The sequence below is a fragment of the Lucilia cuprina genome, chromosome 4 (assembly GCF_022045245.1).
Source record: "Lucilia cuprina isolate Lc7/37 chromosome 4, ASM2204524v1, whole genome shotgun sequence".
In the NCBI taxonomy this organism is placed as follows: Eukaryota; Metazoa; Arthropoda; class Insecta; order Diptera; family Calliphoridae; genus Lucilia; species Lucilia cuprina.
Genome location: NC_060952.1, coordinates 80,835,062 through 80,857,559, shown reverse-complemented (window position 1 = coordinate 80,857,559; position 22,498 = coordinate 80,835,062). Strand labels below are relative to the sequence as shown.

Below are 22,498 nucleotides of genomic sequence, written 5' to 3'. Positions count from 1 at the left end.
TATATCTGGCTTTTTTTGATACTTTAATAACGATTTTTTGGGTATCTGTTTTTATTTTATAATATTGGGATTACTTACCTTTTTATTAATTGTTTTTATTATTATTTTTATTAATAATATTTATTTAAAATGAACTCTTCACTTATATTTTTAAAACACTTTTCACGTTGAAAGAAACTTTCCTCAAGATGGCAACAAAAGACAATGTGTTTTTTAACTGTTGCCAAATTTCAAAATTGAAAGTAAATATAAATAGTTGATTAATTAAGTATTAAACAATAGCTCAAATATTTAGACATATGTATATGTTATTGCATAATTGCATTTTGGTACGAAAAATTTTGTAAATAAACACTAATTTCACAAAAACTTTTTTATAATTGCACAAAAATAAAACTCTATTCATATTTTACAATTAAATGACGTTTGTTATCAAGACAAAGTTGTCTTGATTAAAAAAAGTCATAACGCTATATAACTGCCGTCTATACCTGCTAATTTTTTATCATGACAACAATTTGACGTTTACTATAAAAATTAATCTAATCTAGACATGGGGTTAAGAAGTACCATTACAAAAAGTACTATTTAATGAGCAAAAAGTACCAACAATTTCCCATTAGAGATTAATTAATTATTCAATCAGAGCTTTATATATTAAAATATTTTTGTTTCCACATAAATATTGTGAAAATTCAATTAGAACCATAAAATAGTGGTATAAATTCTGCCTTTGTGGAAGATTCTAATAAAAAGGGTTCCATTTGTCTAGGAATACACATTTTCGAGAATTAAGTTCACATAATATTTCGTGTTTAAATCTATATATCACAGATATAACTCAAACGATTCAAATCTGCATTCATTTGTTCCGGAAAAGTTGTGCTTTCAAAAAGTACCAAACAATTTATCCGAATTTGATCCTATAGAGGCCTTAGTCCCCGAATTCCAAAATAATATACCAATAACTTATTTTGTGTGAGAAAATTAACAATTTTTAAAATTTTATAAAAATTGGCACAATGAGTTTGAATAAAATAAAATTTTCCGTTTTTCCCCTTTTAGGTACTTTTTTCCCCAAAGAAATAGCAAATATCTTTTTTAATAAAGTAATAATGAAGAGTTAGTCCGTATAATATCTATATCTAATAAGTATACGTCAATAAATAGGAAATTTCTCTAAATGCGCTAAAAAAAAGTACCAAAAATACAGTTTTCTCCCTTTTACACCCAAAAAGGACTGAATTTTAAAAAAGTACGAAACAGGTGTCTCATAATTTTGAAAGATGTATCCAATATATTTACAAAAATTTTATAATGTCAATTAGTTAAAATGTTATAAAGGGCCAAAAAAGGTACCAAAATCACCTTTATTAGACATTTTCACCCCTCAAAAGTACGAATTTCGAAAAAGTACCAGACACCCATCTGCTCTTTTTAAGAGTAGAAATAGATGCATTTAAAATTTTTCTTGTATCACTAATATTGTGTAAGATAATCAAGAAAACCTGTTTTACCCGTTTTTTCCCTTTTTTACCCCCAAATATAAAAATATCCAAAAATCCCTCCTTAGTGGATCTACATATCCAAAAAGACATCTACTGTCAAAATTCTAGGTTTAGCCGTTTGGGCTGTGCGATGATGAATCAGTCAGTCAGTAACGCTACTCTTTTATATATATAGATTATTTCGTTAGTAATTTAAGTAAATAACTGGGCATTATTTATGGTAGAGTTTAGATATTCCTAACAAAAACATTTGTTTTCATACATATTAAGATTTCATTCCCTGTACTTTTTTGCACAATCTAGAAACAAAGAAACTTAAAAAAATTAATTATCAAGAAAGACAACAGTAAATCATTGTTTAAAGAGGCTAATTTTTGTCTCAAGCATTACTAACTTTGTAAAGATTACAAAAATACATACAATAGACATTTTTTAATAGTTTTTATACCTAATTTTTTCAAAGTGATTGAAATAAACCTAATAATACTACTCTATAATATTAATGTTAAACAAAAGTGTTTTATTAAAAAAAAGAAATAAAATTTCAATGATTATTTTGCATTTAGTCTTGGGAGGGGTTTGTGAAAGCATAGACAAGAATGTAATGGCGAGGACATAATGACCCCTATTCTGCATTTCAATTTGGATCGAAATTTTCTCCATTTGGCAACTTTGGTATTCTGCATTTCGATTCGATTCTCCGCCACATACACAACAACTTACAAAAATGTAATCAGGATCGAAAAGCGGAATACACACAATAGTAAAGCATTGAAACGAAATGGAATTGTTTCTTCTTTTTCTTACGATTCACTTTTTTGTTAGAATACTTTTTTTGATCATTGCGTAACTGAATGCGTAAACGTACTTAATCGTAATGTAGAATAGGGGTGAATGGTGCTGGGAATGAAAACTTTCATTCCAATAAAGAATCGACGATTAGACCAAAACAAAGGTCTTGGTTGAATCTGAAGTACAAAACTGCGATCAGATCCAGAGAGGAAGCATTCAGAATATTACGTAATAATACAAACGTCGAAAATGATGCGCTATGCAAAAATGCCAGATCTTAATGTGCCAAAGTATTAAGGCGCGAAAAATCTTTTTACGAGCAGCGTCTTTGTAATATGTTTCTTACGTCTCCCCGGGACAGTAAAACATTTTGGTCATTCGTTAAAAAAGTAAATTGTAATGCTAGTTCTTCAATTCACAAAAACTCTTATAAGTAATTCACCATTCACTGATCCGATTGATAAAGCTAACCTCTTAGATGAACTGTTTGCAAGCAACTCTTACTTGCCGGAAACAATCAACCACTGCTTTAGCTTGATAGAGTATTAGTTACTATATCACCTAGAGATGTAAGCCGAGGACTTTGTTCTTACTCACAGGAACACACTGTGGTAATTCTGATATAAACAGAGTATACTACGAACATATCTGGACAAGGAAGGAAAATTCAATGGTATCATTTGTATATGATACCTTTCATTCATCACCACACAACACAGCACACATGTCATTTATACGACACATTCATAAGAGAAAAACATAAGACAGATTTATTATATGTAGACGGGTGGATGAGGAACGCCATACCTCACCTTCAATCACAATTAATACCAACTCATTTCCAACGCTTAGTCCCACAGTCACTCCTCTGTGGGATATCTGTTGTTTCGGCAACAGCACCGAACTTATCCCGAAATATTGACTTTACCTTACATCAGTCTTTTAACCGCAACTTACTCTTTCCGCAAACTTTGCTTTAAACCCCCTTTATTCCCCGGGATTACAATAATACCAAGGTGGAGGCTTCACCAAGATAACATGCCCCGAGGGGTCCAATAGCCAATCTTTTCAGCACATTTTACTCGGCATTCCCAAAAAGGGAAAGCCAAATAATCCTGTAAGTATGGTAAACTACTATCTTGTTAGGTATTTAAAGTCCAACAATTTACTTAACGTAGTGGCCGTTCTACGGAGGACTTACTGGATTTCCTATCAGAAAAATGGTGCAATTCCATTTACCACCCTGGCGAAAGTAAAGTGGTGACTCCAAGACATTCGATAGGGATGGGCATGGTGCACTCTTGTCAAAACTAACTGCTTTAAGGTTTTCGATAACTACTTCTCTCGATTTATATCGAGCTTTCTCAGGGATCTCTCTACGAGTTGTTATAGATGGGATCTCATCAAACGAGTTCATGATAAATTCAAGGGTATCGCAAGGCTCCGTTCTTTCTCCTATTTCATTTCTTATCTTTCTACATGACCTTCTATGTCAAATTTTTAACATTATCTACTCTTTTGCAAATGATAGCTACATTTGCCATTCTTATTCATTTAATAACAGGCCAAGTACTTCGAGGATTGGGGCATAGAGGCAAAACACGAAAGACTCAATCAACCGAGACCTAGTGACAATCTCTGAATTGTGTCATGCGAATAGAGTCGATTTCAACGCATGTAAGACTCAATGTTATGTTTAAACGCAAGACAAATCATGTTACTTCATCTATATTTATGAGTGGTGTTAATATTAAGGAGTCAGAAGCTCTTGATGGTCATGAGAATGCAGTGCGATGTTAGCTGGACAAAGTGTCGAAAGAAGCATTTAAGTGTCTCGATTTTCTCAAAAGGTGTAAGACATACTTTACACCCTCTGGCCTTATCCGACCTAAAATGAAATAAAACTTTCATGTGTGAAGCGGCGTTTCAAAGTCTATTTTGGGGCTACTCTGCCTCGTACAGGAGAGGGCGATGGAAATTATTGGTGACAATAGAGTATCCAATTCTATTGATTCACTGGAGTATCGTTGCAATGTGTTGTTGCTGTAACAGGTTGGCTGTAACTGAATGTTCTTCCCTGGGGAAAAACTTCCGGTAGATACAGCTGTTGCTGAGTTGACAATCTTTGGCCGATTGAGAATCGGGTCGTTCCGGAGCGGAGATCCAATTGTCGTGAGAAAGGGATTTTTTTTAATTTGAAAACTTAAAAAATAAGAATTGTGAAATTTTGTCTTAATTGAAACTCGTTTATCAAGGTTTTTCTTCAATTGATGGTTTTTGAGTATTAAATAATATTGAAACTGAAAACATGCCCGAGTAAATAATAATCTCAATCGGTTCTTTTGGTACTTTTTCGCTTTAAACTGTAAGAATTCTTCACGGCAAATGGATTGAACCGCATCTAAGATTGTCAACTGTCTGAAAGAATAATGATCTCACTGAATCTTAATAATAAAATCTTTGAAAAGGTAAATTCTAGAATTACAAATTTATTTCAAATACATATAAAAAAGTACTTTAAAAGCATAAATTATATAATGGGGTAATAAAGGAAATACATAATTTTCGCATAACACTTATAAGAGTTTTATAAAACAGTTAAACATTTTAATAAATGAGCATTTCAAATGAATTTAAATGATAATAAATCATATAAAAAGTTAATAAACAAAAAAATAAATAAACAAAATTATATTTAAGCCACTTCTACTTGAATGGATTTCAAAACAATCTTTTCGGCTTCCGACAAATGACTAACAAACATGGGAAAATGTTCACTGCTAGAGAAGTTTTGCAAAAATTTTGTAAGATTTTCTTCCATATTAGCTTGGAAGAGAGGATCTTTTAGAAGTTCTTGAGTCAATTGATCATCATCGGTGTTATCGTCATCATCATCGTTGAAATACAAATCGGATATATAACGTGGTTTGGGTGGAGAAGAGCCAGCTGGTTTATCGCCTGCCCCAGAAGAAGGATCTTCTTCATCATCGGAATCGGTTTCATAATCAGCCAACTTGGCTTCTTTAAGATGATCAAGTTCATTAATAAGCAATTTAAACATTTTCACTAAAGCCGGCATAGCAACCCACTGATGATTGGCACTGCTTTGAGATCGTGTTTTACGGGCTGTATTACCGTTAGATTCATTCTCGACAAGATCTTTAATTGTTATAGAAGTAATGCGAGCATCTTGTGTTGTAACACCATATTCAAAAAGTTTACACAAGGCCATTGTGGTGACTTTACGTTCATAGGTGCCAAAGAAGGAGGTTTGTTTGCTCAGCCAGTTGGAGAAAACAAATTGCATGGCTGGTTCGCCTGTAGGACCAGGCACGGTGGAGAGGAAATTTAAAACTGCATCCATTTGTGCCAGGAAGAGATGGGCAAATACCACTACCAAACTCATGATAACCTTTAAACACTCGACCAGCTGCATTTTACTAATAACAGCTTTCAGCAAAAGGTCTACATTTTCTCCCAACATATTGCCCATTTTGGTAATGATGGTTATAACTAAACGACCAATTTGTCCAGCAGTCATTTCATTGTTCATGGGATTCAGCAGCATGGTGGTCAGCTGCATAGTATAGTTTAGACCTTCGCCGTTTTTATATGAACAAATTTGTTCGGGTGATACAAAAATAAAAGCACGCAAACATTCTCCACCAGCAACCATAACAGCCTGATCATCGGAACGTAAAACACAATGAATCATGGCTGGGAATGCATTTTCGATTAGCGCCGGAGGTAGAGGTGCCTGTGAATACTTGACAATGGTGGTTAGAACATCAAGGGCAATATCCTGTTTGGCGGCATTGGCTTGTTCCCCTTGTAAGTTTATAATACTAACAAGTGTGGGTATGAATTTCTCCTGTAGTGGCTGTAAACATTGAGGATTTTGACACAGAGCTTTAATCAGATCCTGTACAATTTCCAACATGTAGGGATCTTCAGGATATTTAAGAAATACTGCAATAGCTAAAGGTGTCAATTTAGTTTGGGCTTGTACAGCAAATGAGGGATCAAACTGTGAAATAATAAAAATAAATTAATAAATTATTGTTGTTTATTTTTTGTGTTTTTCTTACTGTTATTATAGTTGTTAGAGATTCGAGTAACATGCTCATAACGGAACTTTTACAACCAGGTATTATGGCCATTATGCCATCTAGGAAACCAGGAAGTTTAGCTTGAATTAAAGCACGTTTATCAACCTCTGATTTTTCGTGAGCCTGCACGAAACCATAAATAGCCCTGTTAGGAATTAAAAGAAAATATTAGTTTTAGTTCTAGTTCAGTGCTGGTTCAGTTCTAGTTCTAGTTCTTGTTCTGTTCTAGTTCTTGTTCTGTTCTAGTTCAGTTCCAGTTCAGTTCTAGTTCTAGTTCAGTTCTAGTTCAGTTCCAGTTCAGTTCTAGTTCAGTTCTAGTTCAGTTCTAGTTCAGTTCTAGTTCAGTTCTAGTTCAGTTCTAGTTCAGTTCTAGTTCAGTTCTAGTTCAGTTCTAGTTCAGTACTAGTTCCGTTCAAGTTCAGTTCTATTTCAAATCTAGTTCAGTTCTCTGAACAAAAACTTTTTGTTTAGAGTTTTGTATTATTGTTAAAGTAATTACCTGACGGCACTTATTTTTAATACAATATCTTTATCAGGCTGTAAGCTTTGTAAAGTTACATTTAGGATTTCCTCCAACATTTGCGGATTGAAAAGTTTCGATTTGGAATAGGTGCTTAAAGTCCACAAAGCACGACCTACTAAATGGGGACATTCTTGATGATTCAACCAATTGCGTACAAGTGTCAAATAATTGAGTAAATCAAATTGATCTTCTGATTCTAAAATAAGTTCATTATAGGCATGAACAGCAACCATGCAAGCCTCTTGAATTTTCCACCAATTAACATTGCCAGCAGATTTTTCAGCTTCCGCCACATTCATGTGACGTCCCAAAGCCTCCTGCAGAGCAGGCAAAACCTTGGCGCCCAATTCATCATTTAAAGCCTGGTCAAAGTAGTAAAGCGTAAAACTAAATATTTACTGTACAAACAAATCATTTAAAATACTTACCACCAAAACATCTTGACCCGAAATTCTTATGGTCAATTCTACACCACCATCATCTTCATCTTCTACGAATTTTTCTGGATCTTCATTCCAATCTTCTATCTTCTCCATGGGCACTTGTATATAAACAATCATAATATAGATTAAATCGGTTAAAACATTTTTTATGGTCGAACGGAATTTTCCGGCAACAATAATACATTGTATAAATTCCATTATTTGTATAATCATTGTAGAGAAATTTGTAAGTTCATCTTCGTCGTCAGCATCGGCAACAGGAAATGGACTTGGTTCGGTTTGATTAATAGTAACCTTGACATAAGTATCGGCAATTTGTGTTAACAATTGCCAAATGATGGGTAAAATGCGTTCCATATAAGGTTGTATGAATTTGGGTGTTTCGGTAACCAGGAATGTGAGAACTATATATCAAGTAGGAATTATAAAATTTGAAAATAGAGTAATTAAAAGATAGATTTCCAAATTTTCTTTTTAAATTGTTTTAATGCATTATTCAAGTATTGGAAAATCTTTTCTATAAACAAGAAAGAATCGGAGAAACAATTTTAATCAATTTTGTACTTACTTTTAACAATTTCCGTGCGCAGCATAAAATTCGAAGCGGCAGCACTATTCATTGACAAATAATGCATTAGCTTATCCATAAAATTCGTTAATATCGAATTCATCATAGACGCCTGTTCCTGTTTATCCATAATATTCATACTGATCGAAAGAAACAATGGCTTAAGAATCTTAATGGCAGAGGTGCGTGTTTTAATTGAATAGTTCTGTTCAGATTCAAAAATACGATAGACTTCTGATATAATAACAGGACCAAGTTCTTTAATTTGTTTATCATCATATGAAAAATCTTGCAATATTTGCATGGCACCATGGATGGAATCCTCATTGCCACCTAAGCATTTGATAATAATATCAAACAACTCTGTCCAAACACCGGGCCAATCGGTGGCGGCAATAGTAGAAATGGTATGGGCAACAGAAAGTCTAATCTTTGAGTTAGGATCATATAGGCCATTGGGTAAAATGTTTCGTATGGTGCGTTTGGCCTGCTCAGTAGCTACACCGCCCAAACTGGCCTCATTAGGATTACCTTCTTCATCACATTCACCCCAATGATTTTCTACATAACGTGTCAGCATAATGCAGGCTATTTGCCTCAAGGGCAAATCGAATGATTGATTCATAATCAATTCGGAAAGATAGACGCCATAACCTTAAAAATAAAATACCATACTGGCTAAGTAAGATACACATGAAAATTAATCCCAAGCCCCACCCCTCATACACAGAATTGTCTAGTGAGTTAATTAAATATACAAACCAACCTTCCGTAAATTCCAACTGTTTCATTCTTTGTTCAGCCGATTGTCGTACATTGGTCTCGGAACTTAAAAGATTTTGTAGTTCCTCGAACAGGGCCTGTTTTACAGATTCTGCATTTTGAAATGCCAAAGACATGTTGCTCTATGATTTCTATACACTTTCGTTTAATTCAGTCTTTCAATTTATTAATTATTTTACCACTTCTCTGTGCACTACCGTACTGCGATGTGTACTCTATTCGTTTAAAAATGTAATTACCTATTTTTGACAGTTTACGGCGTGCTTTTTTTCAATTTGCTAATTGTCAGTTGATGTTTTTCGCAATTGTTGTTGGCAAATTGTTTGCATCTGCTTTTTGTTCTTTATTTTGCTTTTTCGTTTTTGCACATTTGTCAGCGTTGTTTGGCGGGTTGTGTTGGAATTTTTCAATTTTGCAACAACAATAATGGGAAAAATGCCGGCAGCTGTGTTGTTGGTTGCATTACAGCTGTTTTTGTGTTAGAAAAAAATGATGATTATTCAGCGATTTTAGTAGATGTTGAGTGTGAAGATTTGAAATTATAGCGTTTTTTTTAAACATACATTTTTTTATTTCGTTATTTAAGAAAATGTTGTGATATTAAATGTATTAATGTTCATGCCCTAATAAATTATTAGTAATAAAATATAATGCTTCTTCAACAAGAAAGCAGCTAGAAATTAAAACATTTAATTATAAAAATAATAACGGTATTAATTTTAGTTTAGTTTATGGTATACAGAGGTCAGATATATGGATGTTTAACATATTAATTCAATAGATGGCGCAACATCTATGTAATTTGTGCTATTGACAGTGTTGCCAGAAAAATGATGACACATGTCCTCAATAATTGGAATTAATTAAAAAAAGTCGAAAAATCGACTTTTATTTAAATGAACAAAGTCGAAAAATCGACTTTTAACTAAATGCAAAAAGTCGAGAGCCGAAATGTCGACTTTTAATAAAATGCAAAAAGTCGACTTTTAATAAAATGCAAAAAGTCGACTTTTTATAAAATGCAAAAAGTCGACTTTTTATAAAATGCAAAAAGTCGACTTTTTATAAAATGCAAAAAGTCGAAAAGTCGACTTTTCGTTTCAACTATAGAACTCTATTTGTAATTCGTTTAAAATTATGGGAAAAGTTAAAGAATTTATTTACTTTTCTATATTATTTTAATTAACATTTTTGAGAAAATTGATTTTAAGAATACATTCACTTTTATTTTTTTTCAAACATATCATGCATGTAAATGACTTCATATGACTACTAGGGTTCTATAAATCAACTTTCGAATAATCGAACAATCGACTTTTTGTCGAAAAAAGTCGAAAAGTCGAAGTCGACTAATTTGTTCCAAAAAAGTCGATAACTCGACTATCGTCTATGAAAAAAGTCGAAAAGTCGACTTTGTAAATAAAAGTCGGAAAGTCGAAAAAAGCGGAAAAAGTCGGAAAAAGTCGAAAAAAGTCGGAAAGTCGAAAATCGGAAAAAGTCGAAAAATCGACTTTTAATTAAATGAAAAAAGTCGAAAAGTCGAAAAATCGACTTTTAACTAAATGCAAAAAAGTCGAAAAGTCGACTTTTCGTTTCAAGCAAGTCGCATTAGATCAAGGATGTATTTTTATGTAAACACATATAAAAAAGTGATGGAATTTTTTATTTTTCTTTTTTATTAGACTTGTCGTACGTAATTATTATTATTTATAAAAAAATATAAATATTGATTATTAAACAAAAACAACAGCACTTTAGTGCTGTAGGGTCCGTCTGTGCGTCCGTCCGTCCATGTAAACCTTGTAATCATACTACAGGTTGCAATTTTGAAGATAATTTAATGAAATTTGGTAAATGATCTTCTATTGCTACAAGGACATGAAGCGTATTGAAGATGCTTAAGATGGGTCCATTATTTCACCTAGCCCCCATACAACTAAACCCCCGAATACGGCTTGAAAACCTTGCCATCAAACTACAGGTTGAATTATTTTGGAGATAATTCAATGAAATTTAGCACATGATCTTCTATGGTACCATAAATGAAGCCAATTTAAAATGGTTAACATTAGTCCATTATTTCACCTAGCCCCCATACAACTGAACCCGCCGAATAGGGCTTTTAAGTTCATAATTATGTTTAATATACTCGTATGTCGACAAAAAGCTGCAAAACCAAGTTCTATACTATCCTTATGAACTCTATAATTTTTGGACCCTAGCCCCTATAAAGTGCCCCCTTCAAAATTTGACTTAAATGTCCACAAGTTTTATTTTTTTGTAACAGGTGGAGGGTATTGTATGGTCGGCCTCACCTGACTATAACTTATTACTTGTTATACCCTACACCACTTTAGTGGGAAGGGTGAACTATTCTCGTCGTGAACTGCTCTAGCGTCGAACTGGTGTAGTGTATTACTTTCATTAAACTCAATTGAGGTTTTATTGGAATTGACCATAGAATACTCAAACGTTTATTTCCTGGTGAAGACTATTAAATCTCTTCAACTTTACTGGTGGAGTATCAGCTTCCTATTTAAAGATCAATATGTCGACTTGGATACCCTGGCATTTTGCTTACAGATTTACAGTACTATACGTATACGTAATATAAAACAATAATATATATCATACGTATGTTTATGTATAATGAGTCATTAGAAGATCAAATATTTATATAATATGATTTACAACTGTATATAATACTATCCGTTTCAAATAAAACGGCTGTATAGTTAAAATACACAAATATTTATTTTTTAATAATATTAATTTTTAAATAATTATGATTCGGTGAATTATTATAAATTACATATGTCCATATTAGAGTGCTCCAAATTTGAAGATGCATTTACAAGGGGAAAATATGCATTTTATTCAGTTTTCACAAAAGTTTTGTCATTAAATAATTTGTTTTGTATTTTATTGTCAAAGAATCGTAATGTACACAGAATTAGCATTACAAAAAGATAAAAAACACAAAAATTAGTTGAAAAATGTAAAAGTTATTAAAAAATCCCCACGCCATTATAGTTTCTTAGAGCACTTGAATTCGAAATGTGATAAAAAAATAAAAATATTTTTGAAAATATTCTAATAAAACAATTGTATTACTTAAAATACATATGTAGTTACTTGATATGAGTTTTTGTCCTTATAAAATAACGTAAACCTGTTCTCAGCTATGGTCGAAAAATTTTGATATTTTTAACGGTCGTTTCAAAATTCAAATTTTATTTTTTTTTGATACTTTGTTAAACAAATTTCAATATTTTTGGGAGAACTATTAGGGATTTTTGGACAACAGATTAGGGAATAAAAGAGTAAAAAAGTAGGTCAATACCTCTTATAGTTTGTTGTGTATTTTAAATGGAACCTTTTGTAAATTTATTAGTTCACATATTTCTAAATAAAAATCAGGGGTCAAAGGTCAAAGGTCAAATTTTGTAATATTTGCAATTTTTGATGGAAATTAGTAGAAATTGTTTCTATTTTTAGGTAGATTATCACAAAACTTAAGAATTTTATTTACTAACAGACAGTCGATAGTTTTAACGTGAGCACCTGCCGTGTCGGCCTTATCTCACGGTGGTCTTTTTCATCCACAGGGTAGACTTGAGAACGGTCTACCATCTCCCCTTTGTCTTCAATGAAGACGCAGGTGGCAATTTTTGCACATTGGCTATGACCGGTACCATGCGCAAGTACTTTGCTGGAGTACTCGAGCTATCTAATCTCTTGCCAAAGTAGTCACGTTGTAAAACAACCACACTACTATGCCTCTGTTGATTCGGCAACAGCACCTAGAGATGTAACCGGTGGACCGAAGCACGATCCATCAATAAGCCGTAGACATCGTTCTTACTCACAGTGACACGCTGTGGCAAGTCTGATATGAACAGAGTAAACTCTGAACACATCTGGACAAGGAAGGAAAATTAATCGGTATCTCTTGTATATGATATCTTTTATCCATCATCATTCAACCCAGCACACATCTCATTTATTCGACACATTCATAGAGAAAAACATACGACACACTCATTTAGGTATACGGGTGCGGTAAGGCCCGTATACCTCTACATTCATTCTGTATCATGTACAATTGACACCAACTCATTTCCAACGCTTAGTCCCACAGTCACTCCTCTGTGGGGTATCTGTTGATTTTCGGCAACAGCACCGAACCTTATCCCGAAATATTGACTATTATCATGCATCAGTCTTTTAACCGCCACTTATTCTCTTCCCGCGAATTTGGGTTCAACCAACAGCCACTACGTGGATCCCGAAGGAACATCAACCAACTGACCAGCCAGGACATAGTCCTGCGGGCAACTGGCCACCCGTAGTACCAGATTATGCGGTGCTCTGGTCAGACCTCTGGCAATCTATGCAAGGACTAAGCCAAGCAGTAGACTGAGACACCAATTTTTCAATCCCGGTCAGATTGAAGGTATTGGGCCCTCTTTATACCCCGGGATTGCAATAACACCAAGGCGGAGGTCTTCGCCAAGGTAACATGCCCCCGGGGGGTTATTTACTAACAACCGATATTTACAATAATAGTAAAAAAAAAAATAAATTAACCCTTAAACGGCCTTGGGGTCAAAATGATCCCGATGTTTTCAAAACATGCCAATTTGGACATATTTCAATAAAACCCGTTTGCAATACCATTAATTCAGCCTAAATTTGTTTATCTTTTTGTAACGCTAATTCTGTGTACATTACAATTCTTTGACAATAAAATACAAAAAAAAATTATTTAATGACAAAAAATTCGAAACATATTTTTTTTTGGAGCACTCTAATATACATACATACATGTATGTACATAAATACATGTATTTGTATATTGAAATTTTCAATTTGAAAAACACTAGTAACTTAAATAAAAATAAATAAGCATAAATGTTTTATTGTAATACATAAAATAATTATTAAAATGAATTTAAAATATTATAAATTACGTATTCATATATGTATATTAGGATGGCTCAAAAATTATTTAAAAAACATTTTTTATTATTGAAACTTTTACACATTCATCTTATAGACTTTACAAGATTAAAACGAAAGTGCCTAGCTTTCCTTTGAAATTATACTACCCTACTAAACATACAACATATCGTCACATGAAATGCCAAATGTCGTAACAATCGTGGATATAAATCTTGTAAAAAATACGTTTTCATAGCAACAATAGTTTTCATTTTATTTAATTTGCTATTTCTGCTATAAAATTTTTAATAGTAATGTTACGTCCTTTTGAATTTCAGGTAACGAAATTTGTGTAATATTATTCATTTTATGTACAAAATTATATTCATTTAGGAATACTAGCAGAGTAAGCACTACGAATGTGTATCAACTGAGAGATTTAAAGATTAACATAAATTCAAAATCCTTAGGGCATAACAATCCCCAAAATTTTCAATTAGAAACACAAATTATTCAATATAAATTTTAACGACAACAAGTGTTTCATTTTATCCTACAACACTTTAGTGGGGGGGGGGAGTATATTTGGCTTGTGCTGATGTTTGTAGCGCACAATAATATTGGTCCTATAATCACCTTAAAGTATACCAATCGTATCAGAATCGTCCGTCCCTGTAAATCTTGTAATCAGACTATAGGTCTCAATTTTGAAGATAATTTAATCAAATTTTGTACATGATTTTCTATTGTCCCGGGGATATCCCCCGGGGCATGTTACCTTGGCGAGACCTCCGACTTGGTGTTATTGCAATCCCAGGGTATACGGGTGACCAGTTGCCCGCAGGACTATGTCCTGGCTGGTCAGTTGGTTGAGGTTCCTTCGGGATCCACGTAGTGGCTGTGGTTTAAACCCAAATTCGCGGGGAGAGTAAGTGTCGGTTAAAGGACTGATGCATGATAAAGTTAACATTTCGGGATAAGTTCGGTGCTGTTGCCGAAAACAACAGATATCCCACAGAGGAGTGACTGTGGGACTAAGCGCTGGAAATGAGTTGGTATTAATTGTATATGGTACGGGATAAATGTGAGGTTCGGTGGGTCTTACCCCACCCGTCTACCTAATGAATGTGTCGTATACACAAACTCCTATGAATGTGTCGTATGAATAAGATGTGTGCTGTGTTGAATGATGATGGGTGAATGGTATTATATACATATGATACCATTGAATTTTCCTTCCTTGTCCAGATATGTTCAGAGTTTACTCTGTTCATATCAGAATTACCACAGTGTGTCCCTGTGAGTAAGAACAATGTCTACGGCATATTGATGGATCGTACTTCGTTCCACCGGTTACGTCTCTAGGTGCTGTTGCCGAATCAACAGAGCCCATCCAATGGTCAGAGATTAGATAGCTCGAGTACTCCAGCAAAGTACTTGTGCATGGACCGGTTAAAGCCAATGTACGATAATTACCAACTGAGTTCTTCATTGAAGAACAAAGGAGTGGATGACAATCAAATTTTCAAGTTTTTACTGAAACACTTAAAAAGATTCTGAGCCGATTGCTAAACTATATACTTTACAAAACATCAAAACAAACCTTTTTTTCCATCCTCCCCAACTTAGTAGTGAAGGATATAAAATCGTCAACATAAGCAATAAGCTTATAAGTAAACTTTAAACTTTCGCTTAAGTCTAAGTTCAACTATTCAACGAAAATATGTCACATTAAATAAGCTTAGCCAACGGTAATTTCAATTTCCCGAAATTATATTGAAAGTAGAATTTTCTATTCGTAACACTGACATACACCTAATAACAAATTTACGCACCCCACATACATACATACATATGTACACATAAATTACAAACTCATTTCATTTTAAACTTGACAAACAAAAATTTGTTCACTTCTAGCCAGTCTATGAAAATACATATTTTAATATGCAAAAGCAATAGAAAGCAAACTGTATTGGAAGTACTACTAAATAGGTAGTAGTAGTAATAGCAATGGTTTTATTTTTTTTTTTGCAGTGGCAGAATAACACGTTTAAATTTTTACCTTCTAGCATCCTAATCAGCATAATATCCGCTGGCCATTTGTTAGCATCCGTTTCCGCTGTGCGGTAAAATGGATTTTATAGTCAGAGCGTTACCACGTTTGTTGCACTAAAATAGACAGATTCTTACATAGAAAATTACAGTGGAACTGGGAGAAGTGCTCTGTTTTAAGTCGGAAAATTGTGGTTAAATTGTTATTTTATGTTTGCGGGCTACTGTACATGTATGCCTATGCACAAGTATTTGAACACATACAACTGCACTTACTATCAATATAATATTTATTAGGGTTTAAATTTTTGTGTCGATGTCTGCAATGAAATAGAATAATGATGGTATAAGTTAGTAAGTTAGATAGACAGTTAGTTATTTAGTTCATTAGTTGGTTAGTTAGTCAGTTAGTTAGTTAGTCAGTTAGTTATTTTGTTAGATAGATAGTTAGTTAGTTTGTTAGTAAACTAGCTAGTTAGTTAGTTTGTTAGTAAACTAGTTAGTTAGTTAGTTAGTTAGTTAGTTAGTTAGGTAGGTAGTTAGTTAGATAGATAGTTAGTTAGATTGTTAGATAGTTAGTTAGTTAGATAGTTAGTTAGTTAGTTAGTTACATAGATAGTTAGTTAGATAGTTAGTTAGTTAGGTAGTTAGTTAGTTAGATTGTTAGATAGTTAGTTAGTTAGATAGTTAGTTAGTTAGTTACATAGATAGTTAGTTAGATAGTTAGTTAGTTAGTTAGTTAGTTAGTTAGTTAGTTAGTTAGTTAGTTAGTTAGTTAGTTAGTTAGTTAGTTAGATAGATAGATAGATAGTTAGTTAGATTGTTAGATAGTTAGTTAGATTGTTAGATAGTTAGTTAGTTAGATAGTTAGTTAGTTAGTTACATAGATAGTTAGTTAGATAGTTAGCTAGTTAGTTAGTTTGTTAGTAAACTAGCTAGTTAGTTAGTTAGTTAGTTAGTTAGTTAGTTAGTTAGCTAGTTAGTTAGTTAGTTAGTTAGTTAGTTAGTTAGGTAGTTAGTTAGATAGATAGTTAGTTAGATTGTTAGATAGTTAGTTAGTTAGTTAGTTAGTTAGTTAGTTAGTTAGTTAGTTAGTTAGATAGTTAGTTAGTTAGTTAGTTAGTTAGTTAGTTAGTTAGTTAGTTAGTTAGTTAGTTAGTTAGTTAGTTAGTTAGTTAGTTAGTTAGTTAGTTAGTTAGTTAGTTAGTTAGTTAGTTAGTTAGTTAGATAGATAGTTAGTTAGATAGTTAGTTAGTTAGTTAGTTAGTTAGTTAGTTAGTTAGTTAGTTAGTTAGATAGATAGATAGATAGATAGATAGATAGATAGATAGATAGATAGATAGATAGATAGATAGATAGATAGATAGATAGATAGATAGATAGATAGATAGATAGATAGATAGATAGATAGTTAGATAGTTAGTTAGTTAGTTAGTTAGTTACATAGATAGTTAGTTAGATAGTTAGTTAGTTAGTTAGGTAGTTAGTTAGTTAGATTGTTAGATAGTTAGTTAGTTAGATAGTTAGTTAGTTAGTTACATAGATAGTTAGTTAGATAGTTAGTTAGTTAGTTAGTTAGTTAGTTAGTTAGTTAGTTAGTTAGTTAGTTAGTTAGTTAGTTAGATAGATAGATAGTTAGTTAGATTGTTAGATAGTTAGTTAGATTGTTAGATAGTTAGTTAGTTAGATAGTTAGTTAGTTAGTTACATAGATAGTTAGTTAGATAGTTAGCTAGTTAGTTAGTTTGTTAGTAAACTAGCTAGTTAGTTAGTTAGTTAGTTAGTTAGCTAGTTAGTTAGTTAGTTAGTTAGTTAGTTAGTTAGGTAGTTAGTTAGATAGATAGTTAGTTAGATTGTTAGATAGTTAGTTAGTTAGTTAGTTAGTTAGTTAGTTAGTTAGTTAGTTAGTTAGTTAGATAGTTAGTTAGTTAGTTAGTTAGTTAGTTAGTTAGTTAGTTAGTTAGTTAGTTAGATAGATAGATAGTTAGTTAGATAGTTAGTTAGTTAGTTAGTTAGTTAGTTAGTTAGTTAGTTAGTTAGTTAGTTAGTTAGTTAGATAGATAGATAGATAGATAGATAGATAGATAGATAGATAGATAGATAGATAGATAGATAGATAGATAGATAGATAGATAGATAGATAGATAGATAGATAGATAGATAGATAGATAGATAGATAGATAGATAGATAGATAGATAGATAGATAGATAGATAGATAGATAGATAGATAGATAGATAGATAGATGGATAGATAGATAGATAGATAGATAGATAGATAGATAGATAGATAGATAGATAGATAGATAGATAGATAGATAGATAGATAGATAGATAGATAGATAGATAGATAGATAGATAGATAGATAGGTAGATAGATAGTTAGTTACTTAGTTAGTTAGTTAGTTAGTTAGGTAGTTAATTAGATAGTTAGTTCGTTCGTTAGTTAGTTAGATAGTTAGTTAGGTAGTTAGTTAGTTAGGTAGTTAATTAGATAGTTAGTTAGTTAGTTAGTTAGTTAGTTAGTTAGTTAGTTAGTTAGTTAATCAGTTAGTTATTTTGTTAGTTAGTTAGTTAGTTAAATAGTTAGTCACTTAGTTAGTTAGTTAGTCAGTTAGTTATATTGTTAGATAGTTAGTTAGTTGGTTAGTTGGTTAGTTAATTAGTTAGTTAGTTAGTTAGTTAGTTAGTTAGTTTGTTCGTTTGTTTGTTACTTATTCATTCATTCTTCTTTCGATTTTGTGTATGGAAAAAAAGGAACGCCCTAATATCCTTAGGATAAACGCGTATTTGTACTGTGTGTATTGTTGACACACGGTCGTACACACAAACATCAGGCTTATAAACTAATGTTTTTGGGCTTATTTGCTGAATATTGCCTCCATACTTGATGAAACAAAGACTTTTGTAAAACAGCAGCACATGTTCTTCGTCCTTGCAATCATTCCCTTTTTCAGTCTCATTCTTTATATTCGGTAGCTGAAGTAAAATTGCGTTCTATTGATTTGTTTGTTTGTTCGCTTGTTTGCATACTTCTGCTGTTAGTCCATGTTAATAACATCACTATTTCCCTAGCGCTACTTATGCTTCTATTGCCATACCTACTACATAGTAAAACTAACTTGGCAAGTAAAATTTCAACTGTTCAGCTGATGTACCTATGTTTCTCTATATATTTGTTATTTGACTATTCCCGTTTACTCACCAGTTGTTGTAATTGCTTGGTTTGGCTGTTGTTAGTCTGCATTCAATGTGCCTGTATTCATTTGTTCATTGCAATGTTCAAAGTCATACATACAACTTTGTTCCACATAAGATTGTGTTGAATTTTCGGGTCTGTTCTCGTAGAACGTCTATTTGTTCTCAACTATGTTTTTACTTTACGTTTATCTTTGCACCATAATTCACTTACATTTAGGAAGTTGTTATGCTAATTTTATCGTAAGATTTAACTTAGGATTATATATATAGAAAACAGTTTGCTATTTTGGAAATCTTTATGTGCACTCTACCTTTGTATTATCCTGGTCCTGAAAAAAACATGGACCCTATGACAATAAAAAGGCGCTGTTTTTGAAAGGTTTCGAAGTTCTGAACACGAAGTGCTGATAAATAGAGATGGTGCATTAAGACGAATTTCCGAGAGATGTAAGAAGTATTTCATTCATTACATTTACCAAAGGGTATATAAAATTCACCATAACCTTGAGTGGAATTACTATAATATTAGCTTGTTAGTAAAACGTATGTTAGAATCTCTATAGTTGTTGATAGCAGGAACTTAGGCATCAATCTTAGTTTTGTGTGTGCTTTCAAACATGTGTCTAAATGTTTGTTCTGATTTTTGTTTTTCAAAAATTTCATTCTTTTTATTTGCTTAAGACACACATTAATTCATTTTCTTTAAGAGAAACTATTAGGATAATTTTATTTGAACATATTGCAAATACAAAATAAAAATTGTTCATCTGAGCTTAAGCTTCAAATAGCTGATAAAACATAAATCTCGGGGGTTATTATGCCTTAGTTAACATAAAAAGAAGAAATTTAAAATTTATGCTTTTAATATTATTTTTAGTCTTAAATATGCGTTTATATACAATATTGGATTACTGAAGTAAATAATCTTTGAAAGAATTAAAAAAAAACTTACTTCATGTAATATTCGTACAAAATATCGAAAATTTTCTTAAATTCTTTCAATTCCGACACACGTTATGTTAACTTTTAAATATAAAAACCTTCTAACATTTGGCATGTTAAATCTTGATTTAAAATGTGATTACTTTAAATACCATTTCCGGTTTCCGTTTTAAATTGATATGTTCATTTTACTATTGGGCTATTTTTCTATCATCTATTTGTATTTCTAAATTTTTTGTTTAGTTTTTAAATAATTTTCTCTATTTTGTTTGCCAGTTTCAACAAAAACCAAAAAAGAAAACACACACATACACAGACATTTATAGCAAAATGTTTTTGTATTTCCGTTATTGTAGGGGTGTTAACGAAAACGACTTAAAATAAGTAGTCATTATTACAAACGCTTAAACACCGAAACCACAAAAACTAAGCAAAAAATCCAACATATTAAAAGTAGGTAGAACATATTCGTATACTTACAGCAAGAATCTAATTTGTTATGTACAGTGTAATTAATTTGAATAGGGAATAAATTTAAATGAAATGGCAGATTTATTTTAAAATTTATTTGTGTCTAATCTATTGTGTCCTCTAAGTGATGCAACACGAGTTTAGTGTAAAATTTTGCTATAAACCAAACTTACCCTATTGTGTTACCTTATTTAAATAATTGTCACTGTAAAATACACTATTTTGTTTACAATTATAGTCCATTATATTGCAATGTCGTAAAATTCCTTTTTTGTTATTTTTAGGGTTAAATATTTTTTGTTATGTTGCCAATTTGGCAAAAATACCATTTAAATTGAAATTATAATTGTTACTCCTCGAGTATGTTAAACAAAATTTCTTTATGGCATTTGCTGTTTAAGTTTCGCTGGAGCTATTTAAAACAGAAACTGTTATGGGTGATGTAGTGATTTGGTAACAGAAGAAGAAAGGCCGCAGGTAGCGAGGGTTTTTAACAATAGAATTTAGAAGTGCACTAATTTGATAGAAGAAGATCTTGAGCATTAAATAACTAACTAAACAATTAACTAACTAATTAATTAACTAACTAACTATCTAATTTACTTACTAACTTACTAACTTACTAACTTACTAACTTACTAACTTACTAACTTACTAACTTACTAACTTACTAACTTACTAACTTACTAACTTACTAACTTACTAACTTACTAACTTACTAACTTACTAACTTACTAACTTACTAACTTACTAACTTACTAACTTACTAACTTACTAACTTACTAACTTACTAACTTACTAACTTACTAACTTACTAACTTACTAACTTACTAACTTACTAACTTACTAACTAACCAAAAAACTAGCTACCTAACTAACTATCTAATGTAATCACACTTGCTCATCACTCATCACTACTTAAATAAGTGCTTACAAATAATGTTCAACAAAATAAGGAAAATACAAGGGTACTTTAAAGGTAAGTAGTAGTCATTGAAAAGTAAGTTCTTTTGGATGTACGAAAAAATAATTAAAAGTAAGCAGATGTTAGTTAATTCGCTATAGTTTATTTTGGCCACAAAAGGGGTTTAATTATAATATAATGATAATGAAATTTAAAATTCAAATTTCTAATGACTTAGATTAAGTACCTGTTAGTTGTTAAACTTTAATCATTCTCATAATCTTAAGTTAATCTAAAATTAAAATTTTAATATGAATGTTCTAATCCTTTTTTATTGTGGAACATTTTCTTAGTTAAGGATATCATTTAGTCTCTCTCTTTCTCTTCTGTCCATAATTTTCTGACTTGTTCATTTTAAAAGTTCCTTCTTTATTGTTTTGTTTGTTCTGTAGTACACTTACTGCACTTGAATGTTAAAAGTGCTTTTGGCAAATTTTTGCTTTGCTGCTGTTGGTTAAGGATACGGGTTGTGTGGGCAAGACTTTCTGTAGTAAAGTTTGTATTGCAAGATTTCAGTTACAACAGTTTTTTTCTCAAGATTTTTCCTTAATTTTTTTGCCACTTATATATATGTATATTTGTTGCTTATTAAGTAAATGTATATGCAAGCAGGATATGGATGTACAATAAAAACCATGAAAATTAGATTTAAACTTATTTTCGGAAATAAGCCTTAAACAGGAATTGTACGCCCAATTACTTACCAATAACTTAAAAATCCCAAAAAAATTATTAGATTTTTGTGAAAGTTATGTTTGATCCCATTAAAAGGTTGTAGTCTCCTGCCTATTTTTAAACGTTTGCTATTTATATCATGTTTTAATTTCTTTTTTGAGTATCTTTATGTTTTTTGGTATCTTCAGTATTATTGGATTGTTTGCAACAATTTGTACCCCTTTTTTCATTCCAAAAAAGGTTTTAATTTCTGTGATTCTTTTTTTGTTGTTTAAACTTAAGCTCTAAAGAAAAATAAGAATGTAAACATAAAACGATTTCATTGCTATTTTTGTTTCTTAAGAGTATTGCTGTGTGTAATTTATTAACAGCTGAAGAAAAATATTTCCTAAACAAAGTAAAAGAAGACGTTCTTTTGGCTAGTAAAAGTGTTTGGAAGTAACACATTAGACGGCACCCAAAACTGGCTGGTTCACTAGTCTAACATTGACAAAGGATATCCAAATGTACATTTGCTCGTGAC

The 22,498-nt window shown here is 31.8% G+C and overlaps 1 protein-coding gene across 1 annotated transcript; it reads right to left on the bottom strand.

Moving 5' to 3' along the window:
* Positions 1-4,769: 4,769 nt before the first annotated feature.
* On the bottom strand, positions 4,770-9,100 carry LOC111681705 (importin-9). Its single transcript, XM_023443593.2, has 6 exons — positions 8,710-9,100; positions 7,944-8,597; positions 7,361-7,779; positions 6,909-7,294; positions 6,389-6,554; positions 4,770-6,327 (listed from the first exon to the last, which is right to left on the bottom strand). The coding sequence occupies exons 1-6, from the start codon at positions 8,840-8,842 to the stop codon at positions 4,996-4,998; spliced, it is 3,090 nt and encodes a 1,029-aa protein (XP_023299361.2). The 5' UTR covers positions 8,843-9,100; the 3' UTR covers positions 4,770-4,995.
* Between the last annotated feature and the right edge of the window lie 13,398 nt (positions 9,101-22,498).

Bases quoted from the DNA above. Each gene is read 5' to 3' on its own strand.
- LOC111681705 (XM_023443593.2), bottom strand. From the start codon at position 8,842: ATGTCTTTGGCATTTCAAAATGCAGAATCTGTAAAACAGGCCCTGTTC. The intron at 8,598-8,709 runs GTTGGTTTGTAT...TTTATTTTTAAG, and splicing joins ACAGTTGGAATTTACGGAAG to GTTATGGCGTCTATCTTTCC. The intron at 6,328-6,388 runs GTAAGAAAAACA...ATTATTTCACAG, and splicing joins CTCTAACAACTATAATAACA to TTTGATCCCTCATTTGCTGT.